At 40.6% G+C, this 25,229-nt stretch overlaps 1 protein-coding gene and 1 long non-coding RNA gene across 4 annotated transcripts in view; one reads left to right on the forward strand and one right to left on the reverse strand.

Moving 5' to 3' along the window:
* The window catches only part of LOC144043268 (uncharacterized), a 65,740-nt gene extending 54,350 nt beyond the window's left edge, over nucleotides 1–11,390 (forward strand). The window contains exon 4 of the long non-coding RNA XR_013291072.1: nucleotides 11,084–11,390. This is a non-coding gene — a long non-coding RNA (uncharacterized LOC144043268). The remainder of the gene's footprint in view (nucleotides 1–11,083) is intronic.
* On the reverse strand, nucleotides 467–25,126 carry mylk4a (myosin light chain kinase family, member 4a). Of its 3 annotated transcripts, XM_077556692.1 has the most exons (15): nucleotides 24,686–25,126; nucleotides 12,229–12,363; nucleotides 11,958–12,042; nucleotides 11,387–11,834; nucleotides 10,993–11,270; nucleotides 9,436–9,541; nucleotides 8,891–8,984; nucleotides 8,491–8,600; nucleotides 4,689–4,830; nucleotides 4,541–4,611; nucleotides 4,335–4,463; nucleotides 3,434–3,586; nucleotides 3,278–3,356; nucleotides 3,135–3,189; nucleotides 467–2,261 (listed from the first exon to the last, which is right to left on the reverse strand). In XM_077556692.1, the coding sequence occupies exons 1-14, from the start codon at nucleotides 24,842–24,844 to the stop codon at nucleotides 3,136–3,138; spliced, it is 2,043 nt and encodes a 680-aa protein (XP_077412818.1). In that variant the 5' UTR covers nucleotides 24,845–25,126; the 3' UTR covers nucleotides 467–2,261; nucleotide 3,135. The 3 variants fall into 3 exon arrangements, with proteins under 3 accessions (XP_077412818.1, XP_077412817.1, XP_077412816.1); XM_077556691.1 differs by lacking the exons at nucleotides 12,229–12,363; nucleotides 24,686–25,126 and adding an exon at nucleotides 15,462–16,249 and having other exon boundaries at nucleotides 10,993–11,267; XM_077556690.1 differs by lacking the exons at nucleotides 12,229–12,363; nucleotides 24,686–25,126 and adding an exon at nucleotides 15,462–16,249.
* Nucleotides 25,127–25,229: the final 103 nt, after the last annotated feature.

Consider the following 25,229-nt stretch of genomic DNA (forward strand, 5'->3'; position numbering starts at 1 on the left):
ATAAAGTAATAATTAAATACACAAGAGAAGCCTTGCTTTTTTCCCTATACCCCCCGCGATCGACTTGAGAGCAGTAAATGCACTCTTCCTCCCATTTGTCGCGAAAAATGTCACTCGAATTTAACACGTTAAGGTCCTGTGAAAAACAATGAAAACCAAATTTTCATCAATTTCTAAAATCACCAGGAGATCCAGACAAGATGTAAAAAAACAAAAAAAAACAAAGTGGATGTCATGGCTAAAGAGGACATTTGGTCACCCCATTCAAATTGGTAATATAAAACATAACGGCAGGTTATATAGCCTATGGGAGTTTCAGCGAGACTACAATGGTTACAAATTAAATATGAAAATAGGAGTGTTACACGATGCACATGGGTTGGGTGGCAGCGAAAATCACAAAAGGCCAGATGTTTTATCCCAAAATTTTTTTACATTTACCTGTAAAAAAAAAAAAACACTTAAGTTTGAGACACAATATTAGTTTAATGTGTGTCCACTCAAAAAAAACATGCTGACATAGTTTGAGAGTAACTTATTCAACTTAAACAATACAAACATACATTATGACATTTAAACAAGAAACCTTGCAAGTGTGCGTACTAACCCAGGTGTCATCCACTTAATTAAGCAACAGTAGATGATAGTGTGTTCCTTTCAGTTATACAGTCAACCTTCACAGAAGGCGAATCTCATGTGGCGGCTAGGAAACAAACATCTAATGGCTAAGTGGCACCAGGGTGGTGTGACATGCATACAGTACAGTTTTTAGAAAATAAAGATACAAAAATACTACTTTTGTGCACTGACATAGAAGAAAGGCATTTTAGCTGATAAGACATTTTGTTGATGCATTACAAAGTACAAAGAAACAGAGCGGTGAAGATTACAAAAGCTTCTCAAATATACTTTCAGATACACCATTTGAAAGTGTGCATACTACACCAACAACATACAGTACAGCAGGTGGATCTGATTATTTGTCAAGCAAAAATTCCACATGTACCAAGACAATGTTGAAACACATGAAATGAATCTCGCTGTAGAAGCACTTAACACATGATTGCGCCTTTAACATTCAAAGTAATGTTGCCACACCAAGTGGGACTCACATCAGTTTTTGCATGTTCAGTGCAGCGAGACAATAACTTAAGGCAGGGGTGTCCAAATAATCGTCCGCATATACAGTACATGTTCACCTTTTTATTAACTCAATCCCAGCCATTTTCACTGAAGCAACCCCACTTCATTCCCACCTATTGTGTTCTATTGCTATAAAAACATGGAACCTACCAAAAGAAAGATTAAGTCTCTTCTTTCATCAGCAAAAAAAAGTACATTTGTATCTGTTTCCATTTTGCAGCAGTTAGCATTAGAATATATCTAAGTTTAATCATTTTCAAATCTGTGGGTAAATTAGCTTTTTTTCAACATGGCCCTGGTTGAGCTCTTTGGCTCTGCTGCCACCTGCTGGCCGTTTTTGTAATAACTACCATTTCTTCAACCGTTCTCCGCATTTGAGAGGCTGCATCAAAGCCTTCTGTATGCTCTAGCATAAAAAAAAAACAACAACAACATAAATACATCTTTGGGGCACTTAAAACATTTAAAATAGAATGTATTTATATGTTTTTGGGAGCAAATGAATAAAGTATGTGAAAACCAATTCAGGTCAATACTAGTCAATGTTATTTTAGTTCTCAAGGTGAGTAGTGTTTGCTAATCCTATAGAAATGTTATGGAGGTGCATCATTATGTAAAAATGAAAAAATGGATGAATATCGCAAATGGCCCTCGAGCTGGACTTTAGACAACCCTGACTTAAACAATACATTTTGTATGCATTTTTTAAAATATATAGATATATATTGCTGACACCAGGCCATGTCACAATTTGGGAAATCGTCTTTTTCCACAAATCTATACTATTGGTGTTATTTTTAGCTGTAATGTTAACGAATGAACAAATGCTTTAGGTTTCTCCTGATTTTGAAGGTACAAGGATTCCACCTGATGCCAGCGATATATGAAATAAACTTTGTTTTCAGTATATTACAGTACAGTAAAAAGTGTGTTTATATTTTAACTCCCAACCAAAGCCAAAGTGGCTATTAAATGTAACATAAAAAAAATAATAATAAAAAGATTACATGGCGCTACGAGCCACAATTCCACTCATTTCCAAGTGGCGGGCGTGTAAGAGGACAGGAAGCTTGGTCCGGAGTGGCCACAGCTGGGAGCCATCATGTCACACTGGTAGCCTGACAAGAAAACGTTGTCACATACAATGACACTGACTACTTCTACTGCATATAGATCATTCTTACTGTTTATATTTATTTATGTATGTATAGCTGCCACTTCACTGCTGCTAGTTTGTATTTCTGATGTTTATGTTTATTTACATTATCAACTGCTTACACCGTATAGAGACTATTCATTGATATGTGCAATGCCGCTGACTGCTGTAGCCCACAGAACATAGCTTGTCTTCCTAAACTTGAGTGTTGCTTCCCTCTAGTGGACAGTCTGCATTCATTTCTTTGAGGATTTTGCTAACAAATAATTAGGCTTGGCAGCACTGAGGGCCTGGTGGTTAGCACATTTACCTTACAGTGACATGGGTTCAAGGTTTATATATTGGTTGTGGACAACTGTGCAAGCATGTTCTCCACATGCTTGTGTGGGAATTCTGCAGGTACTCCGGCTTCCTCCCACATGTATGTTAAGTTCAGTGACGACTTCAAATTGTCCGTAGGTGTGAATGTAAGTGTATAATGCAAGTGGTAGAGACCAGGTGGGTCAAATGTACGGCCCGTGTGCCAGAACCGGCCTGAAGACATAGAGAACACATTAACTGCTATTTTTCAATAAAAGTAAATGTTAAAGGGTCTGTTATGCAGGATTTCATGTCTGATTATTTATTGATACATTTGTTAAAGTCATTGACCAGTGCAAAAAATATCAGTCAACAACTTCAGTTTAAAAGAGTTCAAAGGGAGACAACTGCACCCTCAACCTGAGAAGTTCCTACTTTTGTTTGTATGATGTGATGAATCCAGTGAGGTTGTCAAGATTTCCAGATAAATGTGGAAATGTACCACTGCAGCGCAGAATAACTACTATATACTTACCTCAACTGTCTGTCTGGGGCACACAGGATGACCGGCGAGATCGGCACATGGTTTTCTGTAAAGAAAGGTCGTAAAGGAAAAGCTGATTTTTTTCCGATTTTGTTCTTCATTGTTTCTCGAGTATAGAACTGTGTGTATACTACCTTGGTATTAAGTTTGTAATGAAGGGAAGCGTCAGACAGCCAAGGATGTTTCAAGGCCTCGGACGCTCCCATCCTCCAACTGAAAAAAAAAATCATTTTACAAGCCAATCACAGTTTAGGAAGCAAAAGGACATCCCGCAGAAGATGATGATGTACCTTTTATTGACGTTGAGGAGCCTGGTGATGAAGTCTTTGGCCTCTTCGGACGTTTCCACAAACTCTTGTTCCTCAAAGTTCCACTGGCAGGCCAAGATGTTGTTGAGCGTCTCGTTGTCGTCGTCGCCCAGGAAAGGACAGAGGCCGCTCAGACTAAGTGGGGACGGACAGACAGGCATGCGTGTTTATTTTAATTATTACATATCTTTACATGTCAGCTGGGTTTCGTTCCCAGTTGACATTATTGGACTGGCTGGCAGCCAATCGCAGAGCACATATAGTCACATGAGCATTTAAACTCTCATTCACATTTAAGGACAATTTAGAGTCTTCAATGAACCTCCATCCATCCATTTTTTTAACCGCTTGTCCTCACAAGGGTGGCAGGGGGGCGCTGGAGCCGAACACAGCGGGCTACAGGCAGTAGGCGGGGTACACCCTCAACTGGGTGCGTTTGGAGTGTTCAATTAACCTGACTTTGGAATGTGGGAGGAAACCGGAGTACCCGGAGCAAAACCACGCAAGCACGGGAAGAACATGCAAACTCCACCCAGGAAGGCCGAAGCCCGGACTCGATCTCACGTCCTCTGCACTGGGAGGCGGACGTGCTAACCAGTTAGTCACCGTGCCAATGAACCTAATGTATAATATTGAAACGTGGGAGGAAGCCAAAATCTTTTCAATTGTGGTGTGACAGGTGGAAATTATGTGTGCTGATTCTTTATTCCATCAGATACCTTTTTATTAAGTTACCTGAGAATCCTTAACCCCTGGGCGTTATTTGACCATTTTTTGGCTTTTTGTTGGTTCTGACCAAGCTATTTCAAAATAAAATAACGCCCAGGGGTTAAATATTGCAACAACAACAAAATACAGCACATCTCCGTTAACGTGTACTCACAGCATGTATGTGATGACACCAAGGCTCCACATGTCTGTGCTAAATGACACAAAGTCGTAGTTGATCACTTCAGGGGCCAGAAATTCTGGAGTACCAAAATTGACTCGCAGCTTCTCCCTTGGCTTGTATCTATTTGAGAATAGAATTGTGCTATTCAAGTCAACGAAAACATCAACAACATTACAAATGCAGAAATGAACACTTACATCCTAGCGAGGCCAAAATCGATTATCTTGATTTTATTAGTGACCCTGCTTACACATAGGATGTTTTCCGGCTGCAATTTGAGAAAAAACTACTTTAATATTTGCTTTATGTCTAAAATAAAAATGTGTGTACATGTATTCAGTTTACCTTTAAGTCCAAATGTAGGATGTACATTTTGTGCATATGCTGCAAGCCCTCACAGATCTGCCTGATGAAGACCACGGCATCCAGCTCCATTAACGTGTAGTTTTCATCGATTATCCTGTCAAACAGCTCGCCTCCGCCGACGCTGGCAAAACAATCCATAAATCATCTATGAGTATCAAATAGACACTTGCATGCAAAATAGAAAAATCATCCTAAGTGAGCAAAGCCTTGGAATTTGTGACTGATGGTGTTTCTAGTTGCTCAGGTGCTGCCTTTTTAGACTGATTGCTTAAACATGAGCTATGCGATGGTTCTTAGGCCCCGTCCAGACGGAAACAAAGCCGGCTTCGTTCCTCAAACAAATCTCGTACACACAGAAGCACTATAAGACTTGCGTGTGTCCAAAAGAAGACGCTGAGGACGTTTAACGGCTGTAATGTACATGCCAAGTCTGGAGGGGCGCTGTAGCGCAGCAACAGGGAGTTAACGGAAAGCGTAGAAGAAGAATCAGCGAAGAAGATGAACACTTTTTTTTTTACTTTATTGCAATCTACAGAACAAACATGGCTTTGCATGTATCAAAACAACATGAAAAAGACGAACACAGGAGAAGTGACGATGGCGGGTGATTCAAGACAACACCACTTGTTGAACGTGGGAATAAAGAAGCAAAATATTTTGCTGCAAAAGCATAAGCAAGCTAAGGAGGCTGCGACTTGGCTATCCGCCATTGTTGTTGACAGATTGACGGTCCGCGCGTAGTCACGCGAGAATTGGCGCATACGTCATCAATCTGCGACAATGCGTCGTCATCGAGCTATGACCATTACGTCATCACTGGAGGAGTATCCTGCATAAGGTGTCCAGTCGGACGGGTACGGGGCGCATATTGAAATCTTTCCACTCTGGAGCCCGGTTTCAAAAGTGATCAGGTTCAAGCTCCGAAACCGCGCCGTCATGTGGACGGACGGTTTAAACGGTAAGAAACTTATGAGGATACAGACGCTCCCCACCTTACGAACGAGTAACGTTCCGGACGATCGTTCGTAAGGTGAATTTGTTCGTAAGTTGCTTCAGTGCTATATTTTGTATTATAATTTATGTTTAAAGCCTATATAAGTATATTGAAGGTTTATATAAGTATGTTTAAGGCTTGTACAAGTAACCTGCATTGGTTTGTACTGAAAAAAACTTTTAATAAAATGGAGAGAATACATACAGTACTGTACTGTACTACGTATGTTAGAGAGAGAGAGAGCGAAAGACACACACACAGTATGTACATGTACGTAAAAAGATAAATAAAATGAAGTTTAACTTACTTTTGGAAGATGTACTCGATGCTTAAGGAGAGGAGGAGGAGGAAGAGGAGGATTTTATATCATGAGAGATTCTTCGTCGTCGCTGGAATCGGCTTCAAAAGTTATTTCCTCCTTCATGGGGACCGCGTTTCTTCCTCCTCCTCCTGGACACGTTGCTCAGCCTCCAATGAGCTCTCACAGCGCCAAGCGTCGGTATTAGCGGCGGAAAGAAGCACTACGCAATACAAAATCTAACTTACAGCATTTCTTTCCGAACATTTTTCCACATACTGTACGCGCAAAAATGTTCGTATGTACCGTTGTTCGTAACTCGAATGTTCGTAAGTAGCGTCTGTACATAGAAACTGGCTTTCGTGTGGACGGTGCCTTAACTTGGGTTTGCTCAAACCACTGGGGTTCAATAAGTCAGTCTCAGGGCTCCAGCGGAAACCTGGCAATAGCCAGATTGATAATTGTGATTCACTCAAGGAAGTTCTTCACATTATGAATCTGGGACTGCTCCAGTGATTTGCTCGGAAAAGGCGGGAAATGCTGTACTTCGAGCTGATTGGACAATGAGACATCTTGTGCAAGTTTTTTTTTACCAATCACATCAACAGATGAAAATGTCGTTTTCGGTCTCGTTTTATGGGGAAAAAAACCTTGAACATCAACATTTAACAAGGATACGGTGAGTAATTCTGCGAGAACAGAATTAATTGCAGCATCCATTCATCTATGTTAGGCTTGTTTGTTTCCCCTGGCGTCGGCACTTACTGGTTTCGCCACAGCTGCATGTCCCGCCCTAAACAACGCCTGAATGGTCCAACCCAAAAAAGGTCGGTTGCAAACACTTAAAAAAGGTGTACAAGCTGTACAAGATGGATTCTCGTAGTGTTTGTGAACAAATGCTGTGAATTCAGCTTGCTGGCAAGGTTAGTCCAAGCAGGTCAAGACACACGCCTGACTCAAAAGATTCATTATCATCTTCCCTGCTTAGCCATCATTGGCTGCAGGTGATAGATCTGTGCTGCAGGGAATTTGGTGCGCTCAGTTGACTTCTGGCTATTGTGATGGTCCGCCATGTGATTTATTATTATAATCCCTTCATAGTACATCAAGCAAAAAGAGAAAGTGGTCGGACGAATATGTGGAATATGAATTCACATATATAACGGAATGTATGGTGTTCCACAGGGTTCAATTCTGGGGCCTCTGCTGTTTTTTTCCTTGTATCTGCTGCCCCTGGGTTCCATCTTAAGAAAATAGCAGTGGGTTTAAAGTGTTCTACAACTATAAAGTTGAGTGATGGGAGCCAGCGTCCTAATTGCATCATTTGCAATGCCAAGTTGAGCAATTTTAGTCTATCTAGCAAAAGGAATACTTCCATAAAAGGAACCCTGATTGTAATGGCAAGTTTGAGTCATATGATTTATTTGGTTGTTACTAACATATCTATGAGATCCGTTTTTCAAAAATAATTTCCAGTTGAATACATTTTGTAGAAACTTTATTTCTATGTACATTGTTGTTTACGTCACAACACATTGAGTGCGTAGTGACGTAGAATAGCGGCTGGCTCTCTCCCGAGCAATGTGAAACGGGTATAAAGAAAGCGAGGTAAGCCTCCGTAGCGTTCCTAAACGGACAATCAAAACTCTTGAATGGGTCTGGTAAATGACGAGAGCACGGCGTGGGGCAGGGTGTCTCACCTGATCACATGTTGTTTCTTTAGGACGCTACGAGGCTTACCTCGCTTTCTTTATATCCGTTTCACATTGCTCGGCAGAGAGACAGTCGCCATTCTAGGTCACTATGCACTGCATTGCGACATAAACAACAATGGTGGCATATGTATAAAGAAAGTTTCTACAAAATGTATTAAACTGGAAATGATTTTTGAAAAATGAATCTCATAGTTGTTACAACCAAATAAATCATATAGAGCAAACTTGTCCTTACAGTCAGGGTTCCTTTTAAGATGCATGGAGATGGGGGAAAAAAGACCAGAACACTTTCTGAATTCAAGGTAAAAAGAGTCAGATTTGATGAAAAGTGTAACTCTCCCTGTTCATTTTGTTCACCAGTAAACCCTATAAGTATGTCTTGAATTTGAAAAAAATATGTATTTTATCAAAGGATTCGCTGAATGCCCATAGGAAACTGGTGGGGTTCAGCACCTCCAACATGATTAAGAACTACTAATATAGTGCTTGTTTTTGGCTTTGTGTTTCACCTGTGAATACTGCATTTGCTGTTAAGCAAAATGAAAACCATAGAACTGTCTATGGGAGAAACGCAAACCATATAAAACATAAACAAGGAAATGGTTGGAGTTGTTGATGTGGTAGCAGAATTAATCTTATCGTGACACATGCAGGGGCCCACTTGAGTTACTAAAAATGTTTCCTACAAAGTTCTGGAGAACAGCCTCAAACACCAAAGGATTAAATGTAATCCCTATTATCTTCAATGGAGAATGTGTAAAAGATAGGACGTACTATTCCAGCACGAGGATGATGTCATTCCTGGACTCGTACGCTGCGTATAGTTGGATCAGATTAGCGTGGTCCAGATTGTTCATAACCTGGATCTCGTTCTTCACCACCTCCTGGTAAGAAATCAACACAGGAGTCAGAAAATACAAATAGAACAGAAAGGAGGACAACGGCAGATGTTGTCAACTATGGTGATGCCACACAATGCATCATCATCATCTCTTCTAGGTCAAATATTTCACACCTTGACAGTTAAGACCCCTTCAGTGTCTCCTGTTATACCAGCGCGTGCTAAAATCTGTAAATGAGCCCTTCGCTTTTTATATCGCGCACTGGAGTAGCCGCCTGTGTATCAAGCATGGCTAATCCATCACGATGGCGATGCGTATGAAGGGGGCTCTACCTTTTCTTTCTGCGACTTGGCCTTGATGACCTTGGCTGCCAACGTCAGACCAGATGAGTTTTCAACACATTTGTGCACTTGGCCAAAGCGACCCCTTTGAAGAAAGGGAAGACAGGGAGAAAAATGACATTCAAAATCTACACAGTAACCTCCTCACAAAGCAACCACGAAGCAAGGGACAACACGTTGATGGGTTTCCTACGTGTTAATTAAGAGAAATGATCTCCGTGCAAACAAACAAGCCTAATCTGTTATTTCATTACAGTAGAGTTCACTGGTGTCTCCGCTTTGAAGATGAGGATTAACACTTGGTGATTAGCAAGCAGCTGGCACCAGAGATACAGTTTCACATACCACTGAGTCCGGCAATAAAAATAGACGCCAAGACTCTTGAGTTATGAAGCAGACATGACTGGGGGGGGCAGGTTATACAAGGCTTCATCATCGTGGGAAGGCGAAGTAAGAACCCCTCCACTGTCCCATAAACATGCCATCATCATTCTTTTTGTTTTAAATTGATATTGGATTTGAAGAGCATCTCTCACCCGCCTAGAACCTCTTGCCAATTGATGGTGTAGAAGTTGCTGATCTGGTTGGGCTTAGCCGACACGATGCGGTGATTAAACGGTGCAGCCGGGGGAGGAGTGGTATCTAAATTGGGGTGAAGACATAATCAGTGCTGAGAAGTCAGACGAGAACATTCCATTGTTATTGACTGCCATTGTTAATCTGCTACAATGAGGCTTCTTAAGGGTTTTGTCACTTGTGGACTCAATAGCCAATTGGTAATTTTATTGTTTTGCTAGGTCACCGCAGTCTGCTGACTGCCTTCTACTTAATGTCTTTCACAGGAAATTAATTAATTTGTTGCCCCCAAATTGTGGAATGCACTTCCTTATGAACTAAGAGCTGCCCCCATCTATCCATCAATCTTCTACCACTTGTCCGGCGTCTGGTCACAGGGGCAGCAGCCTTAGCAGGGAAGCAGAGAAGACAAACTCCAGTGTGTCCTGGTTCGTCGCTGGGGCCTCCTCTCGGTGGGACGTGCACCGAACACCTGACCAGGGAGCCATCCAGGGGATGCCCGAACCAACTCATCTGGCTTTTCCCAATGTGTCGGAGCGGTGACTTGACTTGACTTAGTTTCTCACACTATCTCAAAACCCAGACACCCTGCAGAGTAAACTCATTTCGGACTACTGGGATTTTGTTCTTCTGGTCACAACAGCTCACGAGGGTTGGAAGGTAGATTGACCAGTAAATCGAAAAGCTTCACTTTTTGCCTCAGCTCCTACACCGGAACAGACTGATACAGAGTCCGCATCACAGCAGACACTGCATTGATCCGCCTGTCTCCCGCTTCATCCTGCACTCACTTGTGAACAAGACCACAATATACTTGAACTCCTCCACTTGTGGCAGGATCTCATCCCTGACCCTTTGGTCCCTCTCCAGGTCTGGGATAAGATTCTTCCAAGTGGGATTAGTACGTTCTCAATTCCTAGAGAGATTTTTTTTGTCTTTGCCTCACCAAAGAAGTAGAAAGGCGAGGGGAGAAATAAATGAGACAAAGGGTGCAGGGTGAAGAAGAAGTAATGGGATTGACCCTAAGTACCTTGAATGAGGAAAGATTGGAGTGTGAGATCGACAGGCAAATTGATACAGCGTCTGCATTCGAGGTTAAATGGACTAGTAGTCAATGCATCGACTTCAGCACTCTGCAATGATGGCTATACCTTGAAAACAATTAATCACCAATCATGTGTTTTGGGAAAGATGCCGGGTTTGTTTAAGTAACTTGACTTGGTCTCAACTAGTTTACCGTCTAAAGACCAACATGTGAAGCTACACCTATGTAGACTTCTGTCCAATATGTTGATGTGTTAAAAAGAGGTCAGAGGTCACATTAATGTAGAATCATGAAGCATTACTCATCAAAATACATCATATGAGCAAAAGTATATAAGGACACATGGCCATTATACGAACATTAAGGGAAACCAGAAGTAACTTTTTCCACACCACTCATCCAAGTATGGATAGTGTATATCATCCATTTTCTGAAAATCTTCACCCCAGGGATCCAAAAAGTGTTGACTTACCGATAAAGTATTGCTGTTCATCCCCAGGCTTCTTTTCTTCCTCAGTCATGGCTTTCTTTTCCGTCCTCTCTCGCTCCAACCTCTTTTTCAGGTCAAACTGGAACTCAACCCCATCCGCCCGGAAGACGGCCCAGTCTTCCTGCTCGTCCTGCTCTTCCTCGTCAACTTCCAGGACCTCGGTGTATTCCTCCACCACCACAAGTTCTTCAGTCTCAAAGGAGCCGCCGGCGACGCTGACCTCCCTCTTAGACAGGATGGTGACTTCACAATCGTCACTGCTGGAGCAACATAAATGCTCAGACATTAGACAGTTATTGGATACATTATGTGCTTTATAAGTTAAATATTAATATTGTTGTATAATTGAAAACGGACATAAAAAAACATTAACCACCTTGTATCTGTTTGTTCTTTTTGATTATCAGAATCAGATGTGTGTGATTCTTCTTCTTCTGTGAGTTCCTCCACCTCTTCAACCTCTTCCACCACTTCTTCCTCAACCTCTCCTTCCACCTCTTCCTCCTTCAGTGCGTCCTCCTCTTTCTCTTTGTCCACCTGCTCCACCACATCCTCTGTTACAACCGCCTCACCACTAACGTCCACATTTTCTTCGAGATCCTTTTCCTCATCCACCCGAGCACCAAGCTGCTCCTTTTGAGAGCTTTGGGTATCTTCCCGCAGGCCGTCAACTGTGTCACTGTCAGGGTGTTGCTCTGCAAAGGGAACGTCAGCTTCCGGATTCGACAACATGCTGCTAGTCTGCTGAGATGACTTCTCTGCATTCTCCCTGTTGAGTTTGAGCACCTCTTCCCAAAGGAGTGCCTGTTTTTTCGATGATACTTCTACAAAAACATCCAAAGAGAATAACATTTAATTGAGCCTCTTTTATACGACCAGAGCGCATACAAATATATTTTTTTTCCTCAGCGTATGTGGTAGTAAGAACTACTCCTATTCCTATATACCTGCAGTGTCTGGGGATTTCATCGTCTTTTGGCCTTTGGGGGTCAAACAGGGCCTCTCTGCGCCATCTTTACTGGGGTCCTTGAACTGTGAAGTACAAGTCCTTAAAAATCACACTCGAAAATGTGCAGCTATATAGATTTCATTTGAAGAAATCTGCAAAATTACACTTATTTTATTACAAACGGTACGATGTATAAAATAAGGAACCAGAAAAGTGCAGATTATAAATAATACAGAGGTACAGCTCTTCACGAGTGTCAATAGACCTACAAAGGTTCCATGTTTGCGAGCGCCGAGGAAATGCTTTGTTCCATGGAGGCTCGTCCTGTGAGATGACAGAGTAGCGGGCTCATAAACAGGAGTTACCTCTTCATTTCCTTTTTTGCCTTTGTTAGAGGTAGTTATCTAATGAAAAGACAAGATGGCAACGCTTAGTAGGGTTACGACAATGAGCACATCATACAAATACATATACGGACAGATGAGACGCACGTAAGGACGAATGAATTAAACTGTCAACATTTGCAAAAAACTAATTGTGGGAATGACATCAAAGCAATATGATTGGATGTTAATAAGGGGGTCCTCGGCTTACGAAGTTCAATTTCTACAGCCACAAATACTAATTTGTACATAAGTTGGAACACTAACTACATTTTATCCGATATTTACCGGAAAGTGTAAATGTACACCCAGGGTAAGTTATTGCAACCCTGCCTGGAGGGACAAGGAGGGAGGGCAGTTCTCGACTTACTTCGAGGGGCCCAGGAATCTTTGGACTAATGCCAGCAGCTTGAAACCTATTTGACCGGAACGTTCGTTTCAGGAACTACAAGTGTGATGAACAAAAAGTTCCTGGAAACTAAGGGGCAGACTATTCAGTACTATGAGCTTCTGGCAATGTTGTCACACTGAATTTATATTTCCCTTGCCTTTGAAGATCTCATTCTAGTGGAATAGAACATTCAGCGCCAATAAATATTTAAATCTAATGAACTACTAGTGTGTCTTTTCCACAGATCCCTCCCACATTCCAAAAATGTTTATTTCAGGATGATTGAAGTTTCTAAATTGTCCATATTGTAGATGTAAATGTGAGTTTGAATGCTTGTTTGTTAATATGTGCCTTGTGATTGGCTGGTGACCAGTCCAGGGTGCACTCCTCCTCTGGCCCAAGGTCAGTTAGGATCGGTGCCAGCTCATAAAGTCCGTGATGACAACAAACAAGACAACAGATGGATATATAGATAGCCCTACCCCATTTTGTTTTGTTTTTAATGGAGTTGAGTTGGTTTGCTCCAGTTCTCAACCCCAGTCCTCAAGTACCCCTATCCAGCCTGTTTCCATGTCTTCCTCAGCCGCTAAGGATCGTTATTAGGCTTCATGCACAGCTTGCTGATGAGCTGATCATTTGAAACACCAGTTTTAGCTGAGGGAGACATGGAAAACAGGCTGGATAGGGGTACTCCAGGACTGTGGTTGAGAACTACTGCTACATTGCTCAAATGTTTAGCATTTAGCATCTTTAGTTCACTCTAGTGATGCGTAAAAATTTGATGCAGACACACAAAAGCACCATTGTGAATACTCGACCCATTTAGTAGTCAATGACAACAGGTGGGTCTGATGACGTTAGAGACACAACAATGGAAACACATGGATCATTACGGTAGCACAAAAATAAGCATCAATTCCCTTTGTTTTCAGGTTCCACTCATGCATGCGCTGATTGGCACAACATCATGCCCCTGATCATTCATGGCAAAAGGGTGGACGGCAGTAGGCCAGCGAATTTATAGTTTATCTTTGTTGCACTCAGCCACAGAATGCAACGCGTTGGAGTCTCACCCTGAGTGGAAAATATTACAAGTGACGATAGGCCCTGGTCCAAATGCCACAGCTGAGGAAGCTCACTAAACACTGGGCGCTCAGGTTATCATGGAAAAAAAACTGTCTTGAACCCACCGAGGGGGTGGGGTCTCACATTTGCTGCTGTGAGGTAAACAGCGCACATGATATTTCCGGTGCCGTGTCTCCCCGGTGACAGCAACACTTGCTGCAGATCAAATCACTGATTGGGAGACGCAAGGGTAACAAAAATGACTCAACAGCAATTTAGGAATGTCACACCTCGACGGGTAGACAAGGACAGTCTTAAGGCTCTGACGACAACAGAAATTCCTTGAAAGTGAGTCACACACTACACGGTAGCTGTACAATTTGGTAGACCCAATCTGTGGCTTCTCACCTTGGATTTATTATGTGCCTTCAATTGTCAATATGTTGATATTATCTTCATTGTTCATTTAACTGTGTTGCACTGTGACATAATACAATTCTCAAGTAGGTGACAACCTTAACACTAGTCCTTCTTTCTGGTTACATAAGTCATGATAGCCGTACACTGATAACATTTGAGGGCGCCAGTGAATGTTTCTCCTGGTGCCAAAAAAAACACTTAGAGACCATTCAATGAAGTTGATAATTGGCAGCAACTAAAAAAAATAAAAAAATAAATAAGCAAAGGCATTTAAGGTAACTTGATTATGTTTTTCCAGCATTTTGTTATAGATCCGTCAAGGACATTGATGATGTTGGGTATGAATCGGGGAAATGATTGATAGATCCCCCAGTCAGTCAGAACTACAGTCAAAACTACAGTAAATTGCAATAGATATAACAATGGCCATGTCTTCTTGTGCCACATGAACGAAAACTGTACCTCTGTGCGGCTGCACAACTTGATTCCATGAACACTGTTGGAAACCTCATTACAGCGCATGTCAGGACCTTCATAAATAAAGCAAGGAAACCCCACTTATGGGACAAGTATCAATGCTTGACTATGATTGGATTGTAGGAGGTTTCGCAAGAGGACTTGTTGGAATAATACATTGGCATCAAACTCAAAAGATAGGCATAGGAAAAGAGGTCAGCTATGTGTCCACAGATTCAAATTAGGATTGATTGTTTTGGCAGGTTTGCAGTCTACTGAATGCCATTGCAGTTTGTGTGCAAATGATGAAACCGCGGTATGCTATGTGCTTTGGCACTCTTAGAACAAGACAACATAAACATAGTTTGTCAAAGAACAACAGCATTTCTGACTCATCACTCACTGCTGACACTGGACTACCAATGTATCAAAGGGATTCGAGTCCTTTCAGACCGCAAACACTGTCTGTGCCCCAGATCCCAAAACAGCATTTCTAAAGAGGCCCCTCGCATTTCACTCCTGGCCTCGAAGTCGTCTCGTGCCACACTTGGGAGTCTCGGTGGCTCGCCTCATACCAACCATGTCCTGCTCAGCGTGCACATGTGCATACAACCCCTGCAAATTTACCTCACAAGCCAGGTCACGTGTAAAGAGACTAAGACTGTTGCTGCTATGATCCATTTCACGTTTTTCCAAGACGAGACAAGACACCACCAAAATCAGGCCAAAGATGGTTTGTTTTCAAGAGCTACCAACAAATCAGACTTATTATTTAACAATTTCTCACCTTGTCTGGCTTTTTAATTGTATCTGATGATTTCCTCTTTGAGACTTGCTTTTCTTTGTTACCCTTGCTGGCAGCGGGACTTTTGAACATTAGCTCCATAACTTTGGAGCTCTTGATCGTCTCCCCGATGAAGCTGATCACCTGCTGCATGCTAAGGACCAGTTTCTCCATCCCCTCCAGCTTCTGAGCCTGAATCTCAGACCGCTGGTTAACCGCCGACATGATGGTGCTCATTTCCTGGTATATATCCTTGACATCTTGTCCCTGCGATTGGTTGACTTCCCCATGTGGGACGAGGCTCTTGACATTCTCCTTCTCATCCTTTTCATTCACACTGGACTTGGCATCCAGTCGAATAAGGACCTTCTCTTGAAGGTTGATGAGCTTGTCCATCTTACCACTCAATGACTCGATGCGATTTTGAATGAGGTCAAAACTGCTGTTGTCGCCCACCCGCTGACCTACACCCGTTGTCTTCATGGACAAACTCATGGTTCTTGCAGTGAAAAAAAAAATATCACGTCAAGACACCAACTCGAGACAATGGAGGAATCGGTAACGTCCGTGAAACCGACGGGAAGACTTTTCTAACAATCGGAGCCAGCTCTACCCTTCAGTGCTCCCTTCAGATGTGCAAACTTGTCAATTAACACTCCGGAAAAAAGGATTTAAGGATTGGTAAAGAATCTTTCACAAGCAATCTGAACTGCAAATGATGAGAAAAGAAGCTAAAAATAGCACGCAATAAACTCCAGTAAACCTATAGTTCTCTCATGCAATATTCCTGGTGCCTGCTCCTGTCCACACTATTAGAGTTGCAGCAAGCCTGCGGACATAAATGTAAATGGACAGACTGCGTCATGGCATGGGTCAAGTGTTTGGGGAGGGGGCTTGGCACAGCTCGGGCTATGAGACATTTGAGAGCCTTTAAGTGTTAAGCCCACCAGCATCCCTCGCTTGAGTGCCTGGTGTCAAAATGGTCAGTGTACACACTACTTGAGTGGCACAGGATGATAAAGCTTATTTGCTAATGAAAGGGCAAACACACCAAGTCTTATGAGCACCCAATACAAGCTCCAGAGCGTATTAAAATGCACAAATAGTGTTATTTGTTAGAATATTGAAATAAAATGTTATGACGTTAGCCTGTTAGTTATACTGTAGTAGCAACTTAGCTCGCTAGTTAGCGTGTTAGCAGTGTTGAGGAATCCAGGTCCAGAAAGTAAAAACCCTACCACAGATTGGCTTATAGCCACCGGTGCTTCTACTCAACTGGCAGGTAAACAAGCTGGTCACCACTTGTTGAGTAGAAACACCTGTAACTAAAGCCAATCTGTTTTGTGGTTTTTACTTTCTGGACCTGGATTCCCCAACAATGCATGTTAGTAAATTAGCTTGTTTGATATAGTAGCTCACTAGTCAGCATGTTAGTAAGCTAGTTTGTTAGTTATATTAGCAACTTCATTAGTTAGCCTTCTTCTTATCTTTTCAATAAGCTGGTCGTCATGTTAGCAACCCTAATTAGCATGTTAACATGTTAAGTCGTCATACTAGCAACCTAACTAAGTAGTAGTTGGCTGGTTAGCAAGGTAGTTATCATACTAGCAAGTCAACAATCATTATTTAGCCAGCTGTTTTTTTAGAAAGGTAGTAGTTGACATGTTAGGAATTAATTTAGCATCTTATTTATCATGTTATCAAATTAGTTAACATCTTAGCATGTTAGTTGGTTAGTTACTTAAATGGTACAATCCACTCGAGAATCCAAATGGCATAGTCTGTCCCACAGTATGTATTGTTTACCTGCTTTTTGGTTAAGTCTGTAGTCATGTAGGTCAAGTGGGGGGGACTAGATACTAAGAAATTGGACTGAGTGCCACTACAGTAGCAGACATAATTGGGCCTTTAGTAGTTTCCGTTTTGCGTATGTTTACAAGTAGTTCGATTAGGTACCTTTTTCAAGTTCATGTCACTTGACTTAACAGTGTACATAATATGTTCCAAACATAAAGAGACATGTTGTAAACCAGACACTATTGGGAGAATGTAAAATGAGGCCCTTGATTCCATCTGTCTTTAGGGGACAGTAAAGTAAGATGATTGGCCTTCCTGCTGAAAAAAGAGATGGCTGACACGAATGATTTATCGTGAGCCAGCTCACTGACAAACACATCCACTGATAACCACCAGGAAAGAGCTAATTTTAACTGTGCGCTTGCTATCTGAATATAATCCACATTACATCTCAAACACAATGTATGCGAGTGCATACAAGCACTTGCCTCAGGGCAGAACCAGATATTGACGTCATAAAAGAAAACCTTGCCAACATACTGTATAGACGCCATAAGTCAAAGTGATTCAAATAATCATAAATCCAAAATCCCGTTGTGGCCCGCTCGATGCAGCCGCGATGACACTTGACAATGTCGGAGGCGCGGACTGCAAACAGAGCCAGAGTGACCCCGGCCAAATTTGCCACACTGTAGTGGTTCCAGCCAAGGTCTGACCTCATGGGTGCAATGCGCCATGAGCGAAAGCTTGGCAGACCGAACCGAGATGCTCAAGTCAGTATTATTTTTTATTTTATTAATTCAATGACAAAGGTATGCTCGTTTTAAAACCGCTCATTTCTAAAAAGGCACATCCGTACACCTCTGTGGTGCACGTCCTTTGCTTTTTTGCTTGTCACCCGTGTACGATGACAGTGGCAGGAAAGAACAAACTCTTCTGACGCGATGGAAACAGGTTGCACTGAAAGCAGACATCCATCACACCAGCAGGGATAGTTACGCTCACACCTTCCCTTGGTTGCCAACAGATGACAGACGGCAAAGGTCGTTTGCTGCATGTCGTGTCAATTTGAGAGGCATGGAGCTTTTTTGCGCATGGAGCAATCTAAACTCCATGACAAATATGGAATAAGATTTCAACTCAGTCTATCGATGCCAGTGACTTCTAATGACATGGCAGAAGGTCAACCCGTTGCCATTTATACAAGAGAATAACAGATTTGCGTTCAACTCGACAGTCCCAGATTTTACAGACAAAATCATATATAATTCAGTAAACAGTATTGCATAAACTTTTTGGGATCTTTTGCTTTTAAATATTATAAATCCCTCGTAAGGAAAGTGTCCAATTTCAGGCTTTTTGCTTTTTATTACTATTAATATCAAATAAAAAGCATATGAAAAAATCACTGAGCTGAAATTGCACCCAATTGTCCAAAATATGTTAGAGTTCAAAATGGCACAGTCCCTTATTATATGTGGGAAACTAATTTTTATTATAGTGCACATGAGTAAAAATGTCCAAATTTTGGCCCATTGACTCCCATTAAAAATCTTATTTTTTCATGTTTTTTTTTATGCACTGTACACCTAATGTGTTAAAGTGCATTTCCCGCGATTACCCAATTTATCCCTTCACTGGGGTATTAACCAATCGTAGATTTTCTTTTTTTTTACTTAAGAGTCATAAAAGCCATTATACACCAAATGGCACTAGAGAGCTAATTATCATTTTTGGTTGAGCTGACTTATGTGCTTCCTATGTCCCCAATCTTATACCAAAACAAGAAAGCATGGTTGGGATCAAGAGCTCAGGCCTGGAGCGTGTGTGGACACAGTAACAGTGACGTGCACACGCATATGAGTGTGTGATGAGTGTATGTGTAACTTGAATGTGTTTTTATATATACAGATGATAGTTAGTTGTGCTCTTAGGACAATATTGCTTTTATTGTCCATAGAGGGCATAAAAAATACAAATAAATAAAAACTATATATGTATGGATAGGTCTGATGCCACTGAACATTTTAAGTGGTCGCAAGTAAAAATAATAATAATAATAATCAGAAATGACTTAGATATCACACTTAAAATAGTGAGCCAAATGTTGGCTCATTTTATTTGTGTCGTAAAAAAAAAAAACCTTACGAGGGATTTATAAACTCCAGTTTAACATTCATAATTTTAATTGCCTAATGTGTTTGTACAAATGCCCCTGCTCACCCCATCTGCAGTTATGTAAATATGCCCCCAGCCACTATTTGCAGTGATACAGTAATAACATTCAGTTTTGAATTTCATTGTCACCAGGTTATTTTTTTCAACTAAGTTCATTTTTGCTGTTGTAATTTGTAGTGGTGTAAAACTGCACTGAAAGCTGTTTTTGATATTTTGGTTACTTCTTTTAGCCGTACAGAGCAGTGGGTGTCCAGCAGGGGTCGTAAACACATCCGAGGCTGTTGAAAGTTTTGACAAATATATAGTATGTATCACTCACTCATTACAGGGAAACCAAAGCCAAAGAAAGTAACAGTACAGTGACCATGTCTTCTCAACATTCACACTCAACCTTCTGTGCCAAACCAAGTCTGGACGCAGACGCGCGTATGGCACCTGTTCAATCAGCAAGTATACGATTAAATATTCTTTAGCGAATGTCACAGCAAAATTCCTAAATGTTATGTTTGGATCAACTGTCCATTGAATGAATGGTATACTGTAACTACACTTTTCATGCATGTGACCGCCAACATGAGTAAATAGCAAGATCATTTTCAATTTCTGAAACTATCTAAATATAAATGAGTTAATATATGGTATATTCATATTTTAATTTGGCAATGTATGCAGTTTGTCATTGCCCAAAATATGTAATCCTGATTTGTTTCTCAATCTAAAATATGAACTATGACATTTAAAATCCACATTTGATCTAAGAAATCAGTAAGAAATCAAAATAATTTATGCTTTTATTACATTATCCATACTTTTTTAATTTGAATCATATTACTGACACTTAAATATTTGTAGGTGTGAACTTAGACTGTTTAGCCTGTTTTATTTTGGATTTGCTTTGTTTCCTATTGTTCAGCATCTTTGTAATTTTCGTATGTCTGTTGACGTCAGCCGTTACTGTGAAGTACTTTGCAATCTACCAACATGCTTTAAATATTGTTTTTTCCAGTTACCTAACTGATTGCATTTGCAGTTCTATTGTGACTTGCATGGAAATCTCCTTTTTTGGTAATAAGTGAGTAACCTGCCTGACCCTTTGGTATCAGGCTATTTGGCGAGCATTCAATGTGATCCGTTAAAAATGGAGCATGGCCTCCTGGTCAAAGAACAAAATGTCCCGAGAGGCGAAGGGCCACTGAGCTGCGTGGCTCCTGTCCAGTCAGCCTCGCTCTGGTCGCTGTGCCTGCCAGCCCTGGCTCTACTTTACCTCGGAAACTTGTGCACTTAAATGTGTATGCGGCAGCGGTGAAACCTAATTCCCTACGCTAATGCCTCCCTTGCCGTGTTCTTTTGCCGTCATCCTCGAACATGTTTTCTCTGCATGCTAACATATTTTTCCACATTTCAAAACAGCTATGTTGATTGGTTGGATGTATTCCCAATTTTGCTTCAAAGCCTTTTGAAACCCTGATTGGCCAATCACAGTGCAGCAAATGATAGAGGGCAAATACTTTCTTGGAGGCGCTCATTGAATTCAATGTTTTTTTCCTTTTCTTTGCACAATACTTTTTTTGCTTTGCTTTTTTTAAATGTTGTGGTTGTCAGGGGCACCTGCAAAAGTGTCATTCATTATTTGGCTAAATAGACGGATAACCGGGCCAAATTTGAGCATCGACCCCTGATCAGAATCAACAAAGCAATTATGAAACGGCCTCAAGCTCATCCTGCTGACAAATATTGGAGATACTGGTTATGTTGAGGCTCACAAGTTATTCACCACAACAAAAAACGGCAAGAAGTGTTTGCAACCGCAATGTAATGTGACCAGTAAGCTAACAGTTAGCCTAGCTCCCTCTATTTCTTCTATTACAGAGCGACTTCCTCCTTTGTACAATGAACCCCTATCTAGTGACAGCTTGCTCTTATTAACTATTTTTCTGTACAACCTAAAACATAAATGTAGTAATTGTTGCTAACGAAGTATGTTGTAGTGATACAAGATCTTAAGTTTAGCCTGTGTTGTTAGATGACATTAGTGGCCGTCCTCAATGTATGTTTATGTTTTTGCTGTGCTGAGACGCTAATAAAAAGCTCAAGCTAACAATCGACAGAGGTGTTGTTGTTGCTTGAAAGTATATGAATTTTTATGGGTTTTAATGGGAACATATGCGTACTTTGAAGAAATTTTTTCAAGCTGAAATCTTGTATCGGAAATGTTGTAAGAGGAGATTGAAGTAGTATTAATAATATTATGGTTTTGTATCATAATTTGTGGTGTATTTATGGTTTAAAATATCAGTAATTATAAGTATTTTTAGGGGAGGGACATTTATTATTTATTTGCCACCTGTTGTTATATTTTAATAACGTGAGGCTAGCTATCTGTGGCGCTACCGAGATTAGCCAGCTAAGCTAACGAGGCTAGCTACTTGTTGTTACAGCCTAGGCCTAATGCTTTTTTGATTTTGAATGATAGCTATTATCCTTTGTATGTAACAAATGTCTCTCTTTCAAATATGACAAACATTTATATTCAACTTTGATGTGCTTTGAAGTCAAACATTCCTGTTAAGGATGAGGCTGTGCTGCACTTAAGATTCCGTCATTATGGTATCCATACACTTGCTAGGATGCTACACGAGACATTTAAAGTCAATGACAGAATGCGGGAGGCCGCATGGGAAGAACTTAGTCACATAGCGATGGATCCGCTGTGGTAAATGTCATTGTAGATCTCCTAAATGTCAAAGGACGAATGGAAACAAGAGAGGGCAAGAGTATGGCAACTTGTCTCTGAGGTGGTGCACTCTAAAGGCATAAAACAGAACTGCTGAATGAGTTTTTAATGCTGTTTAAAATGATGCATGCATTTTACACTACCTTAGATTCAAACAACCTGTTTATATTAATCATGTTAAAGAATCTTTTCATTGGCAGCGTTTGGATGGTGCAACGCACCAGCAGTGTGAATCACTAGATGGCAATAAACGCATACTGCAAACTCCAGCTCTGTACTGTACAATCTCTGACACACTGCACTCTCTCGTAAATGCCAATGGCCTAGTTAGCTCACGTTTAATACTTCCAGCTGCTGCGTACAGTATAAGCAGGGAAGTTACACACATGCAGATTGGTGTTGTTATTATTATTATTATTATTATTATTATTATTATTATTATTATTATTATTATTATTATTATTACTATTATTATTATTTGACTTAATCTAATTTATGGGGCACAACTAGGTAAAATACAATAGCAGTAACGTGCTATATTTCCGTCTGTCCCATTCTGTACACTTTCTTGTACACAACAGTGGTCTTTTGGGTCAGTTTGACCCAAGCAATTTAAATTTTCAGAAAATAATAATAATTACAATACAACTTTATTTATGTATTTATGTTATCCAAGTAGAAGTGCCAACAAATTTACTATAAATAGACCTTAACATATTTTTGATAAATATTTGTACAAATCATTTATTCTTATATATTTGATGCAGTTAAAACGGCCCATAGCCACTTTTAGGTCAATTTGACCTGCGCAATAAAATATTTTTTACAAGGGTTATTTATTAGGGATGTGCCAAAAAATCGATTCTCATAAGAATCGCATTTAGTACGATTCAGAATCAAATTTAAATGTCCCTAAATCGATTTTATTTTAATTATTTTATACTGTCTTCCCTTTGTTTGTGTGTGCCTTGTGTGCGCTGTTCATGTTGTACCCGATTTGGCCACTTAGGGGCAGTGTGGTTCCACGCGGTCTGATACACTGTTAAGTTGTAGCCACATTAGAGAGTAGAAGGAAAAAGTCACGATCAAGTTATTCCAATAAAAGTTGTGTTTTTTGCAGAGTGGAGCCATTCTTTTGAGTGATAAAAATGCCACGAGTAGAGCACTAATTAGCATTAGCGAGTCAGACTTGAATAGATCATTACGATTCCTTGAACATCTATAAATTGAAGCAAAAAATCATTGTCAATCAAATCATTTTGAAGCAAAAATTGTTCTTAATCAAAAATCGATTATGAATCGAATCGCACACCCATAAATCAGAATTGAATCAAATCGTGAGACATTCAAAGATTCCCACCCCTATTATTTTTGTTTATGTGTCAAATACTTTGTTAACTTAGTTTGTTGACTACATATTGCTAAACATCACAGAATATACTTCTATGTTTGCTTGCAGTCATTTTGACCTCATTCTGTTTTGGCTGTTTGGCTATTGAGCCCAGCAACCATCAAAAATCAAGTAAATGGCATGTAAATTTGAAAAAAAAAATGGCTTGTAATTATTTTCTTGAGGATTTAATTGCCAGGTCGAATCGACCCAAAATAACAGTTGCATACAAAAAACAATGTGCACACACAGGACAGACTGAACTGTATCATTGTTTACTGTTATTTTCTAGTTCACCCAGTTGTTCCCATCAATTTAGGTAAAGTCACTTCATTTAAACAAACAAATGAAAAATATGTCAATCACTCTTTTCCAGACAAATTTACACCACAGTTAACAAGGTTAAGGGCATGTCTTTGACCTCTTTGTCTGTGTTAATGGCGTCTTTAATGAGTTAACTCCTCTTACAGCGTGCTCCGCCTCATATTAATAATCAGGTGAGGAACAGAATGTCGTAACACAATGCCCACATCTGCTTTGTAGGTCTTATGAACTGCATATTGCCCACTTGTGGCTTGCCTTACATTTGGACATGATTGGTCACTTTTTCTGTTCTTCCATGAAGCATTGTTATTTACAGTATTTTGTGTTGATGACACACAGTGATAGCATAATTGCACAAGGGCACCTGGACCAATAGATTTGAACTCCTTTTTTGGGGGTGGGGGGGTTAAGGCAAACGTAAGGCAAGATGTGCTAACTACAGTACACCATCCTGCCCTCGCTCAGTATATTAAATTGAAATTTTACTCAAAATATTTTATGATGTACATAAATGTACAGATTATTTCACCAGATTATACAATACAATATTTGCGTACTTGCAAATGTACTATAATTCATAACTCTCAGAAAAAAAGTGATGGGAAAATAATCAACTTTATGATGGCCATTATCAATTTAACAGTTTTTTAAAATCATTTATAAGACTGTGAAACACTTTTGATACTAAAGAAAAAAACACAACAGGATGGTTAACAGTCATTTATGATGAAAACCAAACTTATTCTACGCATTAACTTCTCTTTCTGACTGCTATCTACTTCATGCATGTGTTTACTGTAGTACCTGTGTGTCGTGCGGTGATGCGCTGTGACTCCTCCTGAAGAAGAGTGAATCCCCAAACCTGTGCCAAATGTAGGCTACAACAAGCACACACATGCTGCTGACCAACCAAACATCCCAAGTGCTGATGAAGTCCCACAGAGCTGTAACTAGCCCCCACATCTTCTTTCCTCCTCCTCTACAGCCCTTTGCTGCAATCTACCAAAGACCTGTTAGGTGCTGGGTAGGGAAGGACAGTTTCAAGTAACGGGTTTGAAGGGATGACAGCAAGGTGTCGTGCATGGGACACCCAAATTGGAATACTGGTCTATAGAGCCTCCGTTAATTCAGTCATGCCCCCTCGGCTGCTATCAGCACTTAGAGCCCAGTGACGGTTGGTTTGTCCCTGTGACAAAAGAGTGACAGGTGCCATCGAGAGGACGTGTGACAGCTATGACGCGCGTGCGTAATCCTGCGTAATCTCCACGAGAAAGTTGCCCTTTATTAAAACCAGCACACTTTTAAAGCTTCTTAAATTAATATTTAACAAAGCGCTGACATTGAGAAA

This window comes from Vanacampus margaritifer, chromosome 2 (genome assembly GCF_051991255.1).
Source record: "Vanacampus margaritifer isolate UIUO_Vmar chromosome 2, RoL_Vmar_1.0, whole genome shotgun sequence".
Taxonomy (NCBI): domain Eukaryota; kingdom Metazoa; phylum Chordata; class Actinopteri; order Syngnathiformes; family Syngnathidae; genus Vanacampus; species Vanacampus margaritifer.

Excerpts from the sequence above, each read along its gene's own strand:
- mylk4a (XM_077556690.1), bottom strand. The coding sequence starts at position 15,953 with ATGAGTTTGTCCATGAAGACAACGGGTGTAGGTCAGCGGGTGGGCGAC. Across the intron at positions 11,835-11,957 it reads GAAATCCCCAGACACTGCAG|AAGTATCATCGAAAAAACAG; the intron begins GTATATAGGAAT and ends ATGTTTTTGTAG. Across the intron at positions 4,464-4,540 it reads GATTTTGGCCTCGCTAGGAT|ATACAAGCCAAGGGAGAAGC; the intron begins GTAAGTGTTCAT and ends ATTCTCAAATAG.